Raw genomic sequence first — 19,967 nt, forward strand, 5'->3', positions numbered from 1 at the left:
TGTCCCTTTACAGGGCAATTTAAGTAGCTTCAACCTCACAAAACAGCAAAACATCACAGACATTACACACACACACACACACACACACACACACACACACAAAAAAAAAACCCAAAACCCCGGGCATTTATAAATCTTCGTCTAGCTACTATTAAAATTAAAATTCATTCACGGTGCCTTTGCTTTGTTTCAAATAAGTATTTACACTCATCACTGCGTTTGAAACAAAAGACCTAGAGGCTTTAGTGGTCCTCCACTTGGGCACTCTATATCGCTTTCCTGAGGGAAGCTGAAGCATCTCAAATTCTAGAAACAAAATGTGGGATGTATCCTCTAGGATAGTTAAAGACTTCCTAAGAACACTTCTCTCACACAAAGCAGACAAACTCAACTGCACAGATCCTGTAATCTTTGACCCTAAATTATTAATGTGCTGCAGCTGGGATCTACTTTTAACATTTAATCCATAAAACCAACAGATCATAGCAAATGTTAAAACACTTTCAATAAAAGATCTATAAAACATTATCAATATGGATTTAGCTTCTTCAAAGGACTTAAGCTTTCTCAGTAAAATATAATTAAACAAAGATACACATTATACAGGCCTACACAGTGCTTTAATTTCAGGAAGGTCTACTAACATTATTCAGGTATGGTCTAAAAAGAATTATAATAAAGTAATCAAAAGTAAAATAGCACTGCAAAGTTTATCATAGATAGATTATTAAAGCTGAAGTAATTCATTCAAGAGCTGTGAGTGATTTTCTCTTTGCCTTTTGTTGTTTGATTCTCAGTAATGTCGCAATCGTCACATACTGCTGCCCCTTTAAGAACGAGTTCAGATTTCATAGTCTACTGATGCACCATATTTTCTCCCAACTACTTCCATACGTTCATTTTAGACATAAACGGTTTAAGTGTTAATCTCCAAGCCGGTCGATTTGACATTTTTGTGCAGGTTACATTTGATCATTTAGACCCCGTTTACACCTGGTATTAAAATGCGATCTGTATCCAGATAAGTTATCCGGATAATAAAAAACGCATGTTAATGCAAGGTGTAAACGCGTTGTGATCGGATCGTGATCGGATCTGCCTGACCACATCTGGAGGTAGTCTGGCTCGCATTGTGTCCGGATCTTTACTAGGTGTAAACGCAATCTGGTTGTTAAAACCACATATGTATATTTTACTCCTCCCAAAAATGCTAAAAAATAAACGAGTGAGAGCGTGTTATAGGCTATATGTCATGTTATAGCCTAGTCAGATGCGACACGCGACGCATCACCTCAGATGAGCAGAGCGTCTATTCAACGTGCAAACATCGCAAATAAAAGTGAAAGTAAGTCACAGACGCAGTTAACACATCTTCAAGTAAAGAAACGAAATTATCTTACCAGGCCTGTTGCCACTCTCTCTTATTGATGTCTCTGATTTGGAAATTAGCTGATGATCAATAAAATGCCGCTCAGATCTGTTGCTTATGGTGGCATGCAATCCAATAAATCTGCATATAACGCAGGAGGTGAAGATCGGATTTATATCCGTTTTGCAAAAACACATTTATGTGGCCAGGTGTAAATGGAATCAGTACTTATTATCCGGATAACTTATCTGGATACAGATCGCATTTTAATACCAGGTGTAAACGGGGTCTTAGACACGCATATGAAGCTCCAGAGTATAATTTGCTTGTCTTGTTGCGGTCTGTTTCGGAGCGCGTGCCGCATAGGGAACAGCATCTCTTGCGCAAATTTTGTGCTTTTAATAGCTCTTTTTATTATTAAAATCGTCCCGCAATTTAGCAACAGCAGAGACTGCATTTTACAACAATCACAGATCGTGCTGATTCTGTCTTAAGGTTTTAGTTTTAAGGAGAAATGACAGAGCACCGCCGCGATGGGAAGGAAGTTGGCTAGACAGAATGCGGCTATTGTTTTTTTACCTCAATATATTCTTTAATCTTTGGAAATCAAGTGTAACCAGGCTACGTTTCCTAAGCAGGGCTGTCGTGTTGTGCTTCCTGTGGCACCGCGTGAGAGATCTCTCTCTTTCTCTTCTGGACTGCGAATTGCAAACATGCATCACAGACAAATAGTTTCATTAATACGGCTTTGCAAACATTGCATTTTGCTGTCTTGCTCTGCTGCGGTGTTTCCAGTGTGAAATATTTTTCCACCATAGGATTTCCACACAGCGAACATGTTAGTAGCTCAATGCTATCCTGCTAGCTGGCTGCAAACTGCGGAATGGATTTCCTGAGCGGGGGTCTGTGTACTGAGCCCTATTTTTTACAATCTATGATTGAGCTGCACCCCCGTTTAGGATATCCATTCCACAGTTTGCAGCCTGCTAGAAGACTAGCAGGCCCGGCGGGAATCACTTTTGGAGTCATTTCAGCAGACAACGTTAAACCGCAGACATGACTCATAAATATCGGATTCCTCCGCAGGTTGGATCGGAAAAATCCGATACGTGAATTACGCTGGTATCGGTCCCAATACCGATACTGGATCGGATCGGCCCCATCCCTAATAAAAAGGCTTAATTTTAAACATAATGGTTTTTTTTTGTTTAGTTTTTTTTTATTTGGGGGTAATTTTAAAAAGTAAAAGTAAATATAAAATAATTAAATGTATTTTTTAATATAATATAAAATCTCTTTTGTGTTGTAACAGGTACTATGCTACAGTTCACCCTTTGAAGAAGCGGATCTCAATGGCGGCTTGCGGTTACGTGCTGTCTGGGATCTGGCTGCTGTCGTGCGTGCTAGTCGCTCCCGCTGTGGCCCACACGTATCACGTGGAGTTCAGAGAAGAGGGTCTGACCATCTGTGAGGAGTTCTGGTTGGGCCAGGAGACCCAGCGGTTGGTGTACGCCTACAGCACACTGCTACTGACCTACATCCTTCCTTTATCCGCAGTCTGTGTGTCTTATTTCTGCATCTCCGTGAAACTCCGGAACTGCGTGGCCCCCGGACACCGCACGCGGGACCAGGCCGAGGCCCAGCGGGCACGCAAGCGGAAGATCTTCAGGCTGGTGTCTCTAGTGGTGGTGGCGTTCGCCGTCTGCTGGCTGCCCATCTATGTGTTCAACGTGCTGCGCGACATCGACATCCGCCTCATCAACAAGCGTCATTTCCTGTTGATTCAGTTGTTGTGTCATCTGTGCGCCATGAGCTCGTCCTGCTGCAACCCGTTCCTGTACGCGTGGCTGCACGACCGTTTCCGCGCAGAACTGCGCAAGATGTTTACCTGCCACCGTCGCATTGGCATTCCTGCAAACCACTGCGCGACGGCAAGCGTTGTACTATGACGTCAATGTGGACTTCAGAAAAGATAAAAACTCATGAAGTGCAATTTAATAAAGGCCAACAAAATGTAAATACAGGAAAATATATGATGGATGGAAACACTAAGGCTTCTCACAGCGAAATCCTTTTTAATTTTTCACAGAAAGAAAAGTGCAGCGTTATTCAGTTAACTGTATGGGGTTTTACAGACAAAGACCCAGAACTAGATATGATGAATGAAGATAGTTTGCAGTTTCTTTAGCAGAAGTCAGCTTCAAGACTCACACTGGAGTTTGTAGGCCGCCCCGCTTACAGTTACAAAGATCACACTAGTAATACCATACTCCAAGATCTAAGCTACGTACTTGCTTCAGGTTGCAGTTTTTTTTCAGTAAACAGTAATTTGAAATGTTCCTATTTTTGTTTTAGGAGTTCCCAAAAACAGTTTAACATGCATGCAAGGATAAAAAAACACTTTATTTGTCTTATAATATGCATTTATTTTTAACTGATTTGCTCACCGACTCCCAAATGATTCGTACAACGACTCATTTTTCCAAACCACTCCTTTGCATGATGCTAATCGGCGGTGATTGGTCAGATGACAGACCCAGTCAGTTATTGTTTGTTAGCATAATGCATAAACATATTGATAAAGCACTACAGTACTACAAGACGCTCTATTCTTTATGACAACTCCAATAACAGTGAAAAAACGTTTTACATATTTAAAAAAAATTAACATTGGAGACCTAGAAGCTGCGCTGAGCGTAAATTACACACACGCGCGCGCACACTCATACTTATTGCGCCTTCCGTCCTCGCGCCCCGACGCTACAAAACCGCTCAAAACCCATAAAAGCAACAATTATTAATGTAACCCTCTTCGTCTGTGTGCTCCCCTAGATGTCTCTGCGTTGTGTTTAAATGGTGTTGAATGAGGAGGACACAAATATCGTGGTCATCACGGTAGCAGATTTATTTTGGGCTCTCTTATTCTCCATCAGCTATTACGCAGCACACTGCAAAATCTTTCCACAAGGAAAACAGAACTGTAAACAATATTATTATATAACAATATATTACAATATATTTAGTAAACAATATTAAAAAATAAAAATGCATACAAAACTATAAAATAAAATACAGAAAATACAGAAAAACAGAAATACAAAACCATCCATCACAAATAACTGCACATATATGTTAGTTACCATCTTTAACAGTTATATATTTCTTTAAATAACATGGATGGCCAATATAATTCAAGAAATTAAATAGATGTGGCAGAGAACACCAAAAAACCCTCCTTACCTTTCCACAAGGAAAATAGAACTGAATTAAAAACAGCTCCACCCATGTGAAGAAGGCCTAACTCACACAGTGAAACACTCATAGAACACAGCTCCCCCTTAAGGCTGGGAGAAACATTTTACATCATTCCTACATCAATACTTACAGGTTGTGATTCATAGGAGGAAGCTGATCCATATACACTGAGTAAGTAAGTTACTGAGCCCTCCTTCAGGAACAACCGCTTGCGAATCCACATTTGAATTCATTTATGTTTTTGAACGATTCGTAATTAAAATGATGAGAACACAATTGGGCTATACTGTTGCGGTATCGTTGCAAATATGAACTCTAACCAGCGATTCTTCACATGCTCGTCCCTGGTAAATGAAAACAAAGTGGCTGAACTATCTTTGCATTGTAGAACACAGCGTCTTCTCGACATGATGCTATGATGAAGTATTTGAATGTGTAGACTTCAAGTTTACACTTCCGTGTGTCTGCGCAGTAACTGGGCGCGGCCAATGACCTCTCTACGTCACGATGTAACAGCTAATGACTCGTTTCAAAAACAATTCATTTCATAGACTCAGAGTCGACTCTCACTTTGGAAAGACAATGGCCCTCATTTATCAATCTTGCGTAGAAACGGGTGTATATTTTGGTGTAAGATTATACTTACACTCCTCTCACCGCCTGATTTATGAAGATGTGCGTACCTTTGAAATCCAGGTGTACGCAATGCCTGCCCTTGATAAATCCCGCGGCCGAAAACGATCGTCATTAGAATAACACGCCCCTAAATATTCAAGTCTCCGCTCCCCCCACACCCTTATTTTACGCCATGGACACACGGAAGACGGCAAAGAAGAGAAACTTCTCCGACGTGGAGACGAAATGACTTATCACAATGCATTATTTTACAGCACATCTTTTGAAATTAGCATTCAATTTCGAATCACGTCACATGTATAATAGTGATGATGATGATGTGATGTGAAGTATCATTCATTCACATTAATAATTGCATGACAATTTGTAATAGTATTCTTCTTATTATTATGATTTGCATTAATGATGCTTATTGTTTTTTAGAAGAAGGATGTCGTTATTATTATTTCTATTATTATCATCATTTAAAAGAAGAAGAATGTATTTTTTATTATTTTGTCAGTCTGAATTATTTTTTGGTCATTGAAAGCCTTTCATTAGGCTACCGAACCCAGTCCGTGCGCACCTGCCGGGGATAATCCTGAAACGTCAGGGTAAAGTGGGCTCGCAACTGAAGGAATATATGCTTACAAATCAAATGCTTTGATAAAGTCACACAAATTAAACATTGAAGTCCACGTTACACAAAAATAAATACTGACGTTTATAATTTCGATGTTGTTTTTTTGTTTGTTTGTTTGTTTTACAGTGGGTCATAATATATCATATCTTTTAGTTTGTCAGTGCGTTTTGTGGTGTTAGGAATTTTTCTGCGCATTTCCTCACTAACTCAAAACGTGCTTACACCACCTCCTGAGCTGGTGTAGGATTCGAGCGTGCCGTACGCCAACGTCCATATTGATAAATCTCAAACTCACCGTGGTTTTGAGTGTACGCAAGGTGTACGCTGGAAATGTGTTGTACGCACTTTTGATAAATGAGGGCCAATAACTTTATATGCGGTGCACTTTCAGATATAAATCTTAGCAGGATGTTTTCATTCCCTTAGAGCTAGATTTCACACCATATGAACAGTCATTTTCAAAAATCCATGATTTAACACGTTAAAGACCTTTCTCAAACACAAAACAAGTCCATATTTAATTTCTGGAAGCCGGTCTAAATAAGCAAGCACTGTTCCTGCATTCAGATGTCAAATACAGACATCAAATACAATACATGAAAAGAACATTTCAGTCACACTGGTAACTTCTATTACAAAGTAAAATCTCCAGAGAGGTCATTCAACTTATTTGACATTTAGAAAGAAAAATATTGATTAATACCTTGATTATAATCACTCACTACAAATACATTGAAGCAGCAGTGCATTCCAGAATCCACCCCTTCATAGTGAACATCCCAAATGAACTGGAGAGTATTTCCACATCAAAGACGGTGTTTACTAGCCGGAACAAACTTTTCTGCAATGTTTGCTGTTCCGAACTTCTAAAACAAACTTTGTTTTAGCGTTTGTTCAAAATAATGTCACACCAGTTTGTTCTTCAATTTTGCTTGTGGTATATCAGGGTCTAGTTCAGGCAAAGAAAAAAAATTCAAATTAGCCATTGATTTACTCGCCTTCAAGTCCTAGGTGTATTGCGTATATCCATGATAAAAGTGCTCCATGTGGCTCTGTGGAGTTAATAAAGACCTGCTGAAGCGAAGTGATGCATTTGTGTAAGAAAATATCCATATTTAAAACTTAAAATAAAGTACTCTAGTTTGTGCTTATGTGTCGAACCTTTATTGAAGCTGTATGGAATTAATGAGGAGAAAATAACGAATCAAAGTACTTTCATGCTGCTTCTTCGTGTCTCACTGGAAAAATGTATGCACTGTTAACTTAATTAAAATAAGTTTATAATACTTAGGGCAATTGTTTGTGCTCTGTTGTGGTTCATTCACACATGCGCAGTAGAGGATAGCAGGCAGACGCACAAGGACTTGTGCCTAGCCTGGATGCCAGCCCGAACTCCGCCCACAACATTTTTTGGTCAGGAAGTTCGGTCTGGACTCAATCCATTGAGGAGTAATTATGATCAGACAAGAAACGTTCGTGCCAATCAAATTGCCAGGGCGGGCTTTATACGATGATGGACAGATTATCAGCAAGGACGTAATCATCACGTTATCAAAGAGCGCTTAACTGGTTTCCCTGCAGAGATGACTGCAGCTGGAGAATTGAGATGTATAGATTCTGTTTCTGTCGCGTCTGTTGTAAAATAAATCGACAGCGCATTAATTTTAATAGACAACCAGAGAACTGCAATCAAGGCATTTGTTGATCGGAAAGATATTTCTGCCGTCCTTCACACATGATTCGGCAAAAGTGTAACTTAAGGTCGCTAACAAGATGGGACATAATGAAAAGCCTGTGGTCGTTGTGGTTTCTCCTTTGGTCGCACTCATGGAGGAGTAAGTAAAAGAAGCAACACTCGTTATTTAACTTCTAAAATAAGTAAAGTTAGGCTACGTTCTCTAGTTGACAACTGTATGCAAAGTAGCTGACTTACTGCGTTGCTCTGATTGGTTGTAGGTTTACCGACTATCCAATTGAGTGCAGAGTTGTTTTTTTTCCTGGTTCGGTTAAGACACGCCTCATAATCAAAGTCCTACAGAGGAGTTTCAGACTCATATTCCGACAAGAATATGAGTATGACGAAGTCAGGCTAACTTGTGCCACCACCGCGCGAGCAATTTCAACTGACTTTTTTTTGTCACTCAGTGATGGGGACCGCCATGTCATTTGCGTTTCCTGCCTAGGAGAGGATCATGCAGCACTTGCGCTCGCTGACGGGGGCTGCCCTCACTGCGAGCAATTGCCTATGGTGACTCTGAGGACTCATCTGGCTTTCTTCTCTGAGTCTGCAACACTGCCCGCTGCAGTGCTGCGCCGTAAAAAGCCCTGTAATCAGCGGGTCCCTGAGCCTCTTCAAGCTCGCGACAGCCTGCCAGCTTCGCCAGATTCTCTCGGCTCGCTGACTGATGGCCATCGGCCGCCGCCCACCACCGATTCCATCATCAATGACTACGAGACCGCTGGATCTGCAGAGGAGGCCAGCTGTTCTCTTCTGGCGTCAGATAGTGAGGACTGGGCAAGCTCCGTGGACCTCCCCCCTACGGTTCCTGAGTCAGTTGGTAAGAGAGCCAGCATCGAGTCGGAACTAATGCGTCTACTCTCACAGGCCATGGCGAGCCTCAGGCTCGAGTGGGAGGCACCCACGCAGCCTGCGCACAACCAACTGGATGGGTTTCACCCAAGCTTCACAAAGAAGTCGCAAATTCCTGGAACGCCCCCTTCTCAGCCCGAGTACGTTCCTCTGTCTCTGCTGCATTCTTGTAGTGGACGGCGCAAAAGACAGAGGCTACCTCTCACTTCCCCCCATGGGAAGCCAGAGCGACCCATCTTTGCCCGCCCTCTGCTGGATGGCGTGCTAAGTTGGCACCACCTTCAAAGGCTTGATGAACCTCCTCAGCTATGCACATGCTTACAACACTGCTGGCCAAGCTGTGTTGGCTCTGCACTCCATGGCCATACTGCAGATACTCCAGGCTGACCTTCTCCGAAAGATGGACGAGGAAGGCCTGGAAGCTATCAGCGTGCCGGATTTACGCAGCGCCATGGACCTGGCTCTTCGCGCCGCAAAATCTGCTGCACAGGCCATCGGGCGGACTATGGCTTCTCTCGTTGTCGCCAAGAGACACCTTTTGTCTGACGTTATCGGAGATGCCGGAAGCAGAGTGTTCCTTGACGTGCCCATCTCTTCGACCGGCCTCTTTGGATTGTGTTCTGAGTGTAATAAAAATTCCCACAAACAGTGCTCATTTCTACACCTAAACACCGTCACAATACAGGGCTTGTGTCCTAGTCCAAGTGATTACAGTGGCTCAATCATAAGTTTATCAAATGACAAGAAAACATTTTGTGCGCAAAAAAACAACTAAAAATAACGACTTTATTTCAACTATTCATTTACTTCTCTCTCTGCCTCGAGTCAGGTTACTAATTTAATAACGTAAGCTTCTGTTATTGTACGTCACACGCATCACACACATGACCAGCGTCGGCCAATAGTGAGCCTACGTGTGACGTTAACTGACTAGAGGCTCATTAGGGGTGTAACGATACATCGATATGGATCGATGTATCGATCAAAAGTCTAACGATACGATGCATCGATGTCACACACAAAATATCGATATGAGATACTTTTATTTTGACAGTCTCTACTCTCCACGTCCTCACGTAACATCCGTTTCCGCATTTCCGCCTTTCCGCCAAAGCACGCGTTTGGTTTTTCTCACCTGCCTGTCAATTGTGTGTCGGATTGCGAATGAGATGGAGCAACAAAGTGGCGGTAGCAGCGAAAAGACAGGCGCTGAACATTTTGAGGCTGTTGTCGGGCGCAAATCGTGGGTTTGGAAACATTTAGTATTTTCCAAAAAAGATGGTCAGGTAAATAAAACCCATGTTATGTGTACACATTGCCAGTACAAGCTAAAATATTCGGGAAACACCACAAACTTGTCAGTGCATCTGAAAAGAAAACACGGAATCGAGGAGAGTAACGTTAATTTGGCTGAAGAAAAACAGCCTCTCTCACTCCCCATGAAGAACTTCTTTGCCCCGACATTAGCCCACAACTCCAAAAGAGCAACTAGCATTACGTCCGTGATCGCTTTTTTTATATGCAAGGATATGAGGCTCTACAGTGTAGTTGAAAATGAAGGCTTTCGTCACCTACTACATACTCTGGAGCCGAAATATAGCATTCCATCAAGACAGCACTTCAGTGAAAGTTGCATTCCGAAGCTGTACAGACAAGTGAAAGAGAAAATACAGCATACACTAACTGATGCAGAACGAGTCGCAATCACTACAGATGGATGGACATCCTGTACAACCGAAGGTTATGTAACTTTGACCTGTCATTATATTGACACTGACTGGCAAATGAAGAATTATGTTCTGCAGACACGTGTTTTGAATGACTCGCACACCGGGGTAAATCTTGGTAAAGTCTTGAGAGAAGCTTGTGAAGAGTGGAACATACTTGACAAAAATCCTGCACTGGTCACCGATAATGCCAGTAATATGGCAATAGCTGGAGCAGAGGCAAATCTGTCACCTCACATTAAATGCTTTGCGCATACCATTAACTTGGCAACACAGAAAGGCCTGAAATGTGCTGGTGCAACATGTCTTTTGGGAAGAGTGAGACGAATCGTGTCATTTTTTCACCGCAGCACGATTGGTACCACAGTTTTAAAAGAGAAGCAGAGGTTGCTCGGAATTCCAGAACACAAGCTTAAACAAGATGTGATCACTCGCTGGAACAGCTCCTTTGATATGCTGGAATGTTTTTTGGAGCAACAAGCTGCAGTTTGTGCTTCACTGCTGGACAAAAAACTAAGGAAACTCTCAAATGACCTGCAGCATACCCTCAAAGAAATTAACATCACTGTTGCTGAAGATATGGTTAAGCTACTCTCACCAGTGAAAACTGCCACCACCATAATGTGTGAGGAAGAGCAGCCAACTGTATCTGTTATTGCCCCTCTTCAAGCTAAATTGTTGAAACATTTCACTGTCACAGCTGAAGACTCCAGTGTGATTACAGAGATGAAGCAGATAATGGCAAAGGATCTAGAACATCGATATATGGATGTGAGACAAGTTCTTTATAGAGCATCTGCGTTAGATCCCAGATTCAAAAATCTGCCTTTTTTAAGTGAAGAGGAAAGAGATGCAACCTTCCAGTTTCTCATCCATGAGGCTTCAGAATTGATGATCCAGAAAGTAAGAATTAATTTTTTAGTTTCAGCAATATTTTATAAATTTTATATATTTTATAAATTCATTAATATGCACAACCTCTTCATTTGGTATGTGTGTGTCTGTGTTATAATCTACAGAATGACACAGTGTCACAGGTTGAAAATGCAACGGCTCACTCATCTGCTGACAAAACTTCTGATGATGATGATGGCGACCCTGAAATGATGCCAGTGTTCCAGGCTGAAACCACTGAAGAAGGTGTGTACAGTATGTACACACACTGTACTTAAACATTTGTCTATTCTTTGCTGTTAACAGTCTGAAAATGTGTTTTTATTTATCAATTAACAGCTGTAAGAGGCATCTGACATAACTAAGCCATGCATTATTTTGTTGTAATTTTAGAACATGTTCCTCCTTTCAAGAAGTCAAAACCCTTTGAAGATCTGTTTGGTGACACATTCTGCACTGCTGACCCTAGCCAGACTGTCAAGACCCCTAAAGAGCTGGCCCATGCTGAAGTTGTTAAGTACAGAGACACTGCATCTTTGAACTTGGGGGGTAAGGTGTTGGAATGGTGGAAAAGTCATCAAACTGAGTTTCCCCTCCTGGCAAACCTTGCCAAAACATACAGTGCCCTCCACAATTATTGGCACCCCTGTTTAAGATGTGGTCGAGGACTTTTAAAAATTATCCCTTTTTTTAAACAACATAGAATCCAAATGCAAAAAAAAGAGAAAAATCCAACCTTTTATTTAAGTACATTACTTTGGTGGTAAAAAAAAAAAAAAAAAATTAAAAAAATAAAAACTTCAAATCATGTGTCCCACAATTATTGGCACCCCTGATGTTAATACTTTGTACAACCCCCTTTTGCCAACAAGACAGCACTTAATCTCCTCCTATAACATTTCACAAGATTGAAGAACACAGAGAGAGGGATCTTTGACCATTCTTCTTTGCAAAATCTTTCTAGATCATCCAGTATCCTGGGCCCTCTCTTGTGCACTCTCCTCTTTAGCTCACCCCACAGGTTTTCGATTGGATTGAGGTCTGGGGACTGAGATGGCCATGGGATGACCTTGAGTTTGTGACTGAACCATTTTTGTGTAGATTTTGCCACACGTTTTGGATCATTATCCTGCTGAAAGACCCAATGACGACCCATCTTCAGCTTTCTGGCAGAGGCCATCAGGTTTTTATTTAAAATGTCCTGGTAGTTCAAAGCGTTCATAATGCCATGCATCCTAACAAGGTTCCCAGGGCCTTTGGAAGAGAAACAGGCCCACAGCATCACAGATCCTCCACCATACTTCACGGTGGGCATGAGGTACTTTTCGGCATACACATCTTTTGTTTTACACCAGATCCACTTAGAGTGTTTGTTGCCAAAAAGCTCAATCTTAGTCTCATCCGACCAAAGCACACGATCCCAGATGAAGTCCCAGTGCCGCTTGGCAAACTCCAGACGTTTACGTTTGTCAGTGTTAGTGAGAAAAGGCTTTTTCCTAGCATGCCTCCCAAACATCTTGTTGGCATGTAGAGAGCGTCTGATGGTTGTTTTGGAGATTTTGTGACCCCAAGATGCCACTATTTGATGCAATTCTGTGACAGTGAGCTTAGGACTTTTTTTTTACTTTTCTTAGCATCCTCCTCACAGTGCGTTGTGGCAAGATAAACTTGGGACCTCTTTCAGCCTTGTTTGTCACTGTTCCTGTTGTTTTAAACTTCTTAATGATTCCTCTAACTTTAGATATGGGCAATATAAGGTGAGTGGCTATTTTCTTGTAGCCATTGCCTGACTTATAAAGGTCATCACACATCTGCCTTACTTGAATGGTGTGTTCTCTTGTCTTTAGGCCTCTGTGTCATGTCATATTTATACCCCAGGGAAATAGGAAGTCATGAATTACTAATTAAAAGTTCCTAGATATCCTGACCAACATTAGCAACTACAGAAAATATATATTTTTTTAAAAATCAATTACATTTTTCAGCGGAATTGTTAGGGGTGCCAATAATTGTGGGACACAGGATTTGAAGTTTTTATTTTTCTAATTTTTTACATTTTTTTTTACCACCAAAGTAATGTACTTGAATAAAAGGTTGGATTTTTCTCTTTTTTTGAATATGGGTTCTATGTTGTTTAAAAAAAAGGGAGAATTTTTAAAAGTCCTCAACCACATCTTAAACAGGGGTGCCAATAATTGTGGAGGGCACTGTACATGTGCATTCCTGGTACCAGTGTACCGTCTGAGCGCGTGTTTAGCACGGCAGGTGACATTGTCAATTCAGAACGCAGTGTCCTCTCTCCTGAACGTTGATCAGTTGATTTTTTTAAAGAAAAACCTCTCAAAAGAGACCACTGCACTGTAGCACTTGTTTGATTCATAGATCTTATGTTGTGTGAAAGATCAAATGTCAGATAAGTTTAAGTTTTATTTTTGTATTTTTTTATATCAGTTTGTTTTATTTCATTTATTTATTCAACTAGAGAACCTCAGTTATTTTCACTATTTGCACCTCAGTTACTATTGCACATGTTGGCACAAAGGACTGGAAGGCTTTATTGACTTTATTGACCATTATAAGCTTGATTGATTTTATCAATCTCCCCTCCATTATTTATTTTTATTTCTGTTGTGTTGTAAATGTCCCAATTGGGAAAGAGGGTGCAATTTTCAAAGTGTTTAATTAAACATTCATGTTATATATCTTTTGGTTGCATTTGTGAGTTAATAGAAATGGAACTGGTTGTGTAAAGTGGCGCATAATATCTAAATATCGATTAATTGATCGATATAGCAATGAATCGAATCGAATCGTATCGAAACATTTTTTGAAGGATCGGCAAATATCGTATCGCTGGCTGAAAGAATCGATATCGAATGGTATCGTGATGATCTGTCCGATTTACACCCCTAAGGCTCATAGAGAAGGAAGCTGCCCGGAAGTGCTTTCCTTTCTTCAAGAGCTACTGGATAAGGGGAGGTCCCCATCCACGCTCAAAGTCTATGTGCCGGCCATGGCAGCATTTACAGAACCTGCGTCTGGCCTGTAACTAGCGAAAAATTATCTGCTCCTAAAAGGAGCTAAGAGGATGAATCCTCCCAGACCCCCCTCTATCCCCATGTGGGACCATTCTATGGTGCTAGAAGCCCTGAAAGGAGCCCCATTTGAGCCGATCCAGATGTCATCGGATATGAAACACAGTGTTTCTCATGGCTCTTGCGTCAGTAAAAAGTATAGGGGATCTACAAGCGCTCTCAATGAGCACAACCTGTCTGGAATTTGGGCCTAATGACTCAAATCTTACTCAAACCAAGACACGACTATGTGCCTAAATCCTTCAACACACAGTTCAGGGCCTAGGTTATCTCCCTGTCTGCCCACCGGTTCATAATGAGGAGGAAAGCATAGGCCTCCTTTGCCCAGTCAGGGCGTTAAAGACCTACGTATCTTGCTCGTCTGCTTTCAGAAAGACTAAGTAGCTTTTCGTTTCATTCAGCGGTCACGTTAAGGGCCTAGCCTCTTCGAAACTGACCCTATCCAGATGGATAGTTGATATCATAGCACTGGCATACACTACAAAGGGACTTGAGTGCCCTTTAGGTGTTGGCCTCATCGTGGGCATGGTCTAGCGGGATTTCTTTACAAGATATCTGTATGGTGGCAGGCTGGGCCTCCCCATCTACATTTATAAGGTTTTATAAAATAGAAGTTCCCGCCTTACAAGACAAATTGCTGTCAGTTAAAGAGTCAAGTACCACCTGCCCCGTCGCCTCGGCGTAAAGCCCATAAAATAAAAATAAAGCCCATACTGTCACTCAGTACAGGAAGACTGTGTGTGACACTGTTATAATGAATAGCCTTTCTTGTGGCTAAATCATTTGAGAATGATGCTGCTAGTCTCTATTCTCGGACTCTCTGTGAGTTCATGGTGATTATGCACTATATGCGCCCCGGGCATTTGCACCTTGGGATTTTGCTGTTGGATTTCTACATGCATGGCATTTTGCATGGCATTGTCCCCCTAGCGTAAGATATTACGCAGTACGAGTAGGGATGGGTACCGAAACCCGGTATTAAACGGGCCCCGGTACTGAATTTTGAAAGACCGCTGTATCGATAAGCTCGGACGTTACCGGTTCTGCTGTCGGTACTGGAGAAATTACACGCAAGTTGGGCTACTATTTATTATTCCTATAAAGACGTTATCTCGAACATGTTTATATCACCAGCCATTTCTATATATAAACTATATTTTAATTAAACCATATGTCTGTGATGCAAATTTGCAATTCGCAGTTCAGAAGAGAGAGAGAAGAGAGAAGAGAGCGATCTCTCACGCAAAGCCACAGCACGCGCAACACGACAGCCCTTGCTTAAAGGTGCCATCTGGAACTAAAAATCAAAAAATATTCCATATTCCATAACAGATGGGGGCAGTATACCTCCAGAAAATGTGTTGTGCCGCTGCCGCACGCACTCACGTCTTCAAACAACACAAACGAGCGCTGTTTTGCTCTCTTTCTCTGCATATTATTCAAATCATTTGACACGATAGTAAAAGGTCGGAAGACCGCAGTTTCACATGGAGCATTTGGAGATTTCTAGAGATCAGAGACTAAATGAACAACATCTCAACACTAAATGATGAAGACCGACTCATAGACGCCTGTCTCAAAAACAAGCTGTTGCATTTCGACGATATGGGAAAATAAAAGCCTGCAGGCTATTATTTTAAGTTTATGGTATTCGTTTTGTTCATATTACACTTTTATTGTTAGTTTGAATTAATTTGACTGACAGCATTCGCTGCTGCCAGCTCTCATGAATTCACCGTGAGACACATGCAATTAACACTTAGCAAGCAGGTTAGTTAAGCTCTCAGATTCTGTCAATTTTATTATGCAATTCAAACAATAAATACCGTTTTGGCGCTTGTACATGTTACACCACAGATCCCTAGCGCACGTGAACCGATCATCTCTACTAGCTAGCTGCTAATGGAAAAAGAACACGAACACTGTTGAAAGATACAGTATGCTACAACTTACCAAAATGTATTCCTCATGCATAATGTCAACCAATCATTTTTTGAACTCTTCCCTGAACTGAAATGTAGTAGTGGGCTGTATTTCCACACGACTGACATCAGGTTTAAGTACACACAAGCCGGCGCGAGCGCGACTCACTCGTGTAGTGCAGTTTGGCTGGTGGTAACGTTGCCCGGCCGCATACCGCCTCCCATGGCCGGAACTGGTATTACGACACCTGCCGGGCCGGGCTAGTAATTTAGCATGCTAATTTAGGTTTATATCTCGGCAGCAAAAACTTGCCAGTTTTTTAATTACATCATTGCACTTATTTCTTCTCATTCTTTTGATGCGTGTAGCTCATTTTTTGGATATTTTTACCTCAATTATTACATATGCCACCTTTAATGAGTGACAATGAGGACAGAACTAAACATCCAACGTGGTTACACTTTAGATCTGGGGTATTATTCTAATATATTTTGTATTTCGGCTTCCAAAGATTATAAAAAGAAGATATTTGAGATAAAACCGTTAAAAAACGAAACGATCTGTCCAGCTTAACTTCCTTTACTTCACAGCACTGCGGAGCGCTGTCAGTTCTTCCTAAAACCCAAACGTAACCGTCAGAATCAGCACGATCGGCGATTGTTGCAAAGTGCTGTCTTCTACTGTTGCAAGATCAAGAAAATAGCTATTAAAAACACAAAAACCTGCGCAAGAGACGCTGTTCACAAGGCGGTGCACGCTCCGAAACGGACTGCAACGAGACAAGAAAAGTAACCTATATACTTGGGCTTTGTGCGTCCTTAACTATCAAATATACATACAAATGTCAAAATGACCAGCTCTGAGATTCACTTAAACACAGTTTATTCACTTAAACACAATTATGTCTTAAACGGACGTAAATAATAGGGAGAAAATGATGGTGCATCAGTCTTAAAGGGGCAGCAGTCTAATAGCCTAAACCTGCTGACGATTCAGCCATTAATGCAAATCAAACAACAAAAGGCAGAGAAAATCACTCACAGCCTTTGAATGAGTAACTTTAGATTTAATAAGCATTATTCTATCTATGATAAACTACAGTGCTATTTTATATTTGATTAATAGGTTTCTTTTCAGACAGAAACAATTACCTGACAAGATATGTTAGTAGACCTTCCTGAAATTAAAGCACTTTGTATATAATTTGTACCTTTGATTAATTGTATTCTTGTGTTTGTACTTGTTTTTTTTTCTTATGTGTCCTTTTTGTATAAACAAAAAAAGCCTGCACATTGCTGCATAACAAAAATATATTTTTCTTCGTTTTGCTTTTATATTTTAAATTTCAAAATATAAAGTTTAATTATTTTCTTTATTCTTAAAAAAAAAAAAAAAAAAAAAAAAAAAACACCAAAAAGAACCGATAAGAATACCGTTAAAGTACCGGATCGATAAGCGGTATCGGTAAGAGTAGTAATACCGATAAAACCTTAACGATACCCATCCCTAAGTACGAGAGAACCTTGAATCTCGTTTACTAACGTAACCTCGCTTCTCTCTAGAAGAGGGAACGAGTACTGCGTATCTTGCCGTGTCTGCTACACGCTCTGGTTTGCTTTGCGATGAAAAACCAGTGATATGAGCCCATCGAGCTATATTTATAGGGCTAGGCCATGCCCGCTTTGGCAGGAGCGTGACGCAATGGGCGCAAAGCTCCCCATTGGACCATCACCAAAGGGCCGCTCTCATGCTAAGCCACCTTGCCTATGTCTGAATGCTGCAACAACATGTTTTGCAATGATTCAAAATTAAGGATAATTTTTTGGCTTCAATATCTCGAGGAAAAAAGGTTTTCCCCTAGCGTACGATATTACGCAGTACTCGTTTCCTCTTCTAGAGAAAACATCTCGGTTACGTATGTAACCCTCGTTCCCTGAGTAGGGAACGGAGACGTTACGTCGGATGACTGAAAATGGGGTTTTCGCCTAGAAAGCCAATCCTCTTTGAGTATTAAAAAACGAGCCAATGGCAAAGAAATGCCATGGGTCTGCGGAATTTGCATAGCGTATCTCCGCCTAACCCCGTGAGTATAAAAGGAGGAAGCCCCGTGGGGCTCCATATGGAGGATACTGGAGTGACCAACCCATAGGGTGGCTAGAATCTTAACTCCAGGGGTGGCAAGGTGGCTTGCCGAGGGAAGACACATGCTCAGAGACGCTTACAGTGGAGAATATACATGTGGAGGTTACTAGCAGGAACCATGCACACGGAGGCACCTAGCCGACGCCCAGGCAACAGACACTGGCGCCAGCATCAACAGTGCTGGAGGACTCAGGGCTTCAACAGAAGGCTCAGCTGAGAAGAATTCGCACCTATCCAGTCCGTGGAGTGGAGTGGCGAGCAAGCGAAGACACCTGAGCGGGTCCAGTACTGGCCGGTTGAGCGAGTACAAGAGAGGACACAGGCTCCACTCGGAGGTTATAGAATCTCGCGAATGTGTAGGTGTCGCCCAGCCTGCAGCTCTGCCGATGTCTGCTAGCGAGGCGTCTTGCGCTAGAGCCCAAGAGGAACCCACACTCCGGGTGGAGTGGGCTGTCACACCAAGGGGGCACGGTCGATCTTGCTGCTGGTAAGCCAAAGCGATGGTGTCCACTATCCAGTGAGACAGCCACTGCTTTGAAAGAGCCCTTCCCTTTTGGCTCCCACAATAACAGACAAAGAGCTGGTGTGAGGTCCTGAAACAACGCGTTCTGCCTACGTAAGCACGGAGGGCAAGTACTGGACAGAGCAGTGCCAGAGATGGGATGCAGCTCTTTGAAGAAAAGATTTTCCCCCAGCCCTCCACCGGGGGAAGGAGTGGGCCTGCAACCACTCCCTGAAGAACTGCAAGCCACATCTGAGCTGCCCGTAACGGGAGCTACGCAGCAGGGCTGCGGCGCTGGTACGGGCAGGGGCGCCTCCCTGCGACCACCTCCACGGCACGGCCCGGTGCTGCTGGGGCTGGACGAGAGGGGGCGGAAGTCGCAGGAGGGCGCATTCGGCGGCTAGCGAACTGAGGCATCTGAGCCGGTGGCTAGTTGCAGCAGAAACCACAGGGTCAGACAAAGCCACAGTCCGCTTGGGCGGCCGAGAGCTGTTGGGCAGAGCTCTCGACCGCGCCACCGAAGAGGCCAGCCTGAGATATGGGAAAGTTGAGGAAACTGGTACACTCAGCCTTGCGCAGATCAACCAGGTTAAGCCAGAAATGTCTGACCACACATGTGGACATCACCTGACTCAGGGAGCATGCGGTCACCTTCGACGCTCGTAGAGCAAAGTCGGTGACGGCAGGCAACTCAAGGATGAGCCCTGATTCAGCCCTACCCTCGTGCATGTCACTGCACACCCCAAAGGATGGCAATAACACACAGTAAGGTGGCAGCCTGCCCTGCAGCTCTATAGGTCCCCGCCACCGGAGTAGACAAGCACCTACGGATTTGGGGGGGGGGGGGCAGTTTGGTGCTTAGGGTTACCACGGCCAGTGGAGGCGCTGTGGGGACACATAAGTGTTGCCACAGAACACTCCACTGGGGGGAACCCCAGTGTACCATAGACTGCGGCCTCTACGAGGACAGAGAAAGCAGAAGAGGCCGCTGAGTGATCGTGAAAAATCAAAGGGGACTTCCACGATCTCACGGCCTCTTCATGTACATCCGGGAAGAAAGGATTTGGGTTCGTCACCCTCAAAAACCAATCATCAGCCTTAAGTGCTCGGGACATGGCAGAATTTTCCACACAAACCCGATACTCGTGGCAGCCAGGGAAAGCATAGCTGTGAACCCTGAATCAAACTTCCTTTGCTAGCACATCCGGGGAC

At 42.6% G+C, this 19,967-nt stretch overlaps 2 protein-coding genes across 5 annotated transcripts in view; both read left to right on the forward strand.

Moving 5' to 3' along the window:
- The window catches only part of prlhr2b (prolactin releasing hormone receptor 2b), a 28,356-nt gene extending 21,166 nt beyond the window's left edge, over window positions 1-7,190 (forward strand). For all 4 annotated transcript variants that reach the window (XM_089126069.1, XM_089126070.1, XM_039664400.2 and 1 more), the window contains one exon: window positions 2,682-7,190. In XM_089126069.1, the coding sequence (XP_088982195.1) occupies window positions 2,682-3,318 (637 nt within the window). In that variant the 3' untranslated portion in view covers window positions 3,319-7,190. The remainder of the gene's footprint in view (window positions 1-2,681) is intronic.
- A 1,984-nt stretch (window positions 7,191-9,174) lies between these two features.
- LOC120474252 (E3 SUMO-protein ligase ZBED1-like) lies at window positions 9,175-14,382 on the forward strand. The gene is made up of 4 exons (XM_039664403.2): window positions 9,175-11,102; window positions 11,219-11,339; window positions 11,487-11,714; window positions 14,171-14,382. The coding sequence occupies exons 1-4, from the start codon at window positions 9,438-9,440 to the stop codon at window positions 14,380-14,382; spliced, it is 2,226 nt and encodes a 741-aa protein (XP_039520337.2). The 5' UTR covers window positions 9,175-9,437.
- The last annotated feature ends 5,585 nt before the right edge of the window (window positions 14,383-19,967 follow it).

This window comes from Pimephales promelas, chromosome 23 (assembly GCF_988280905.1).
Source record: "Pimephales promelas chromosome 23, fPimPro1.hap1.1, whole genome shotgun sequence".
Lineage (NCBI taxonomy): Eukaryota > Metazoa > Chordata > Actinopteri > Cypriniformes > Leuciscidae > Pimephales > Pimephales promelas.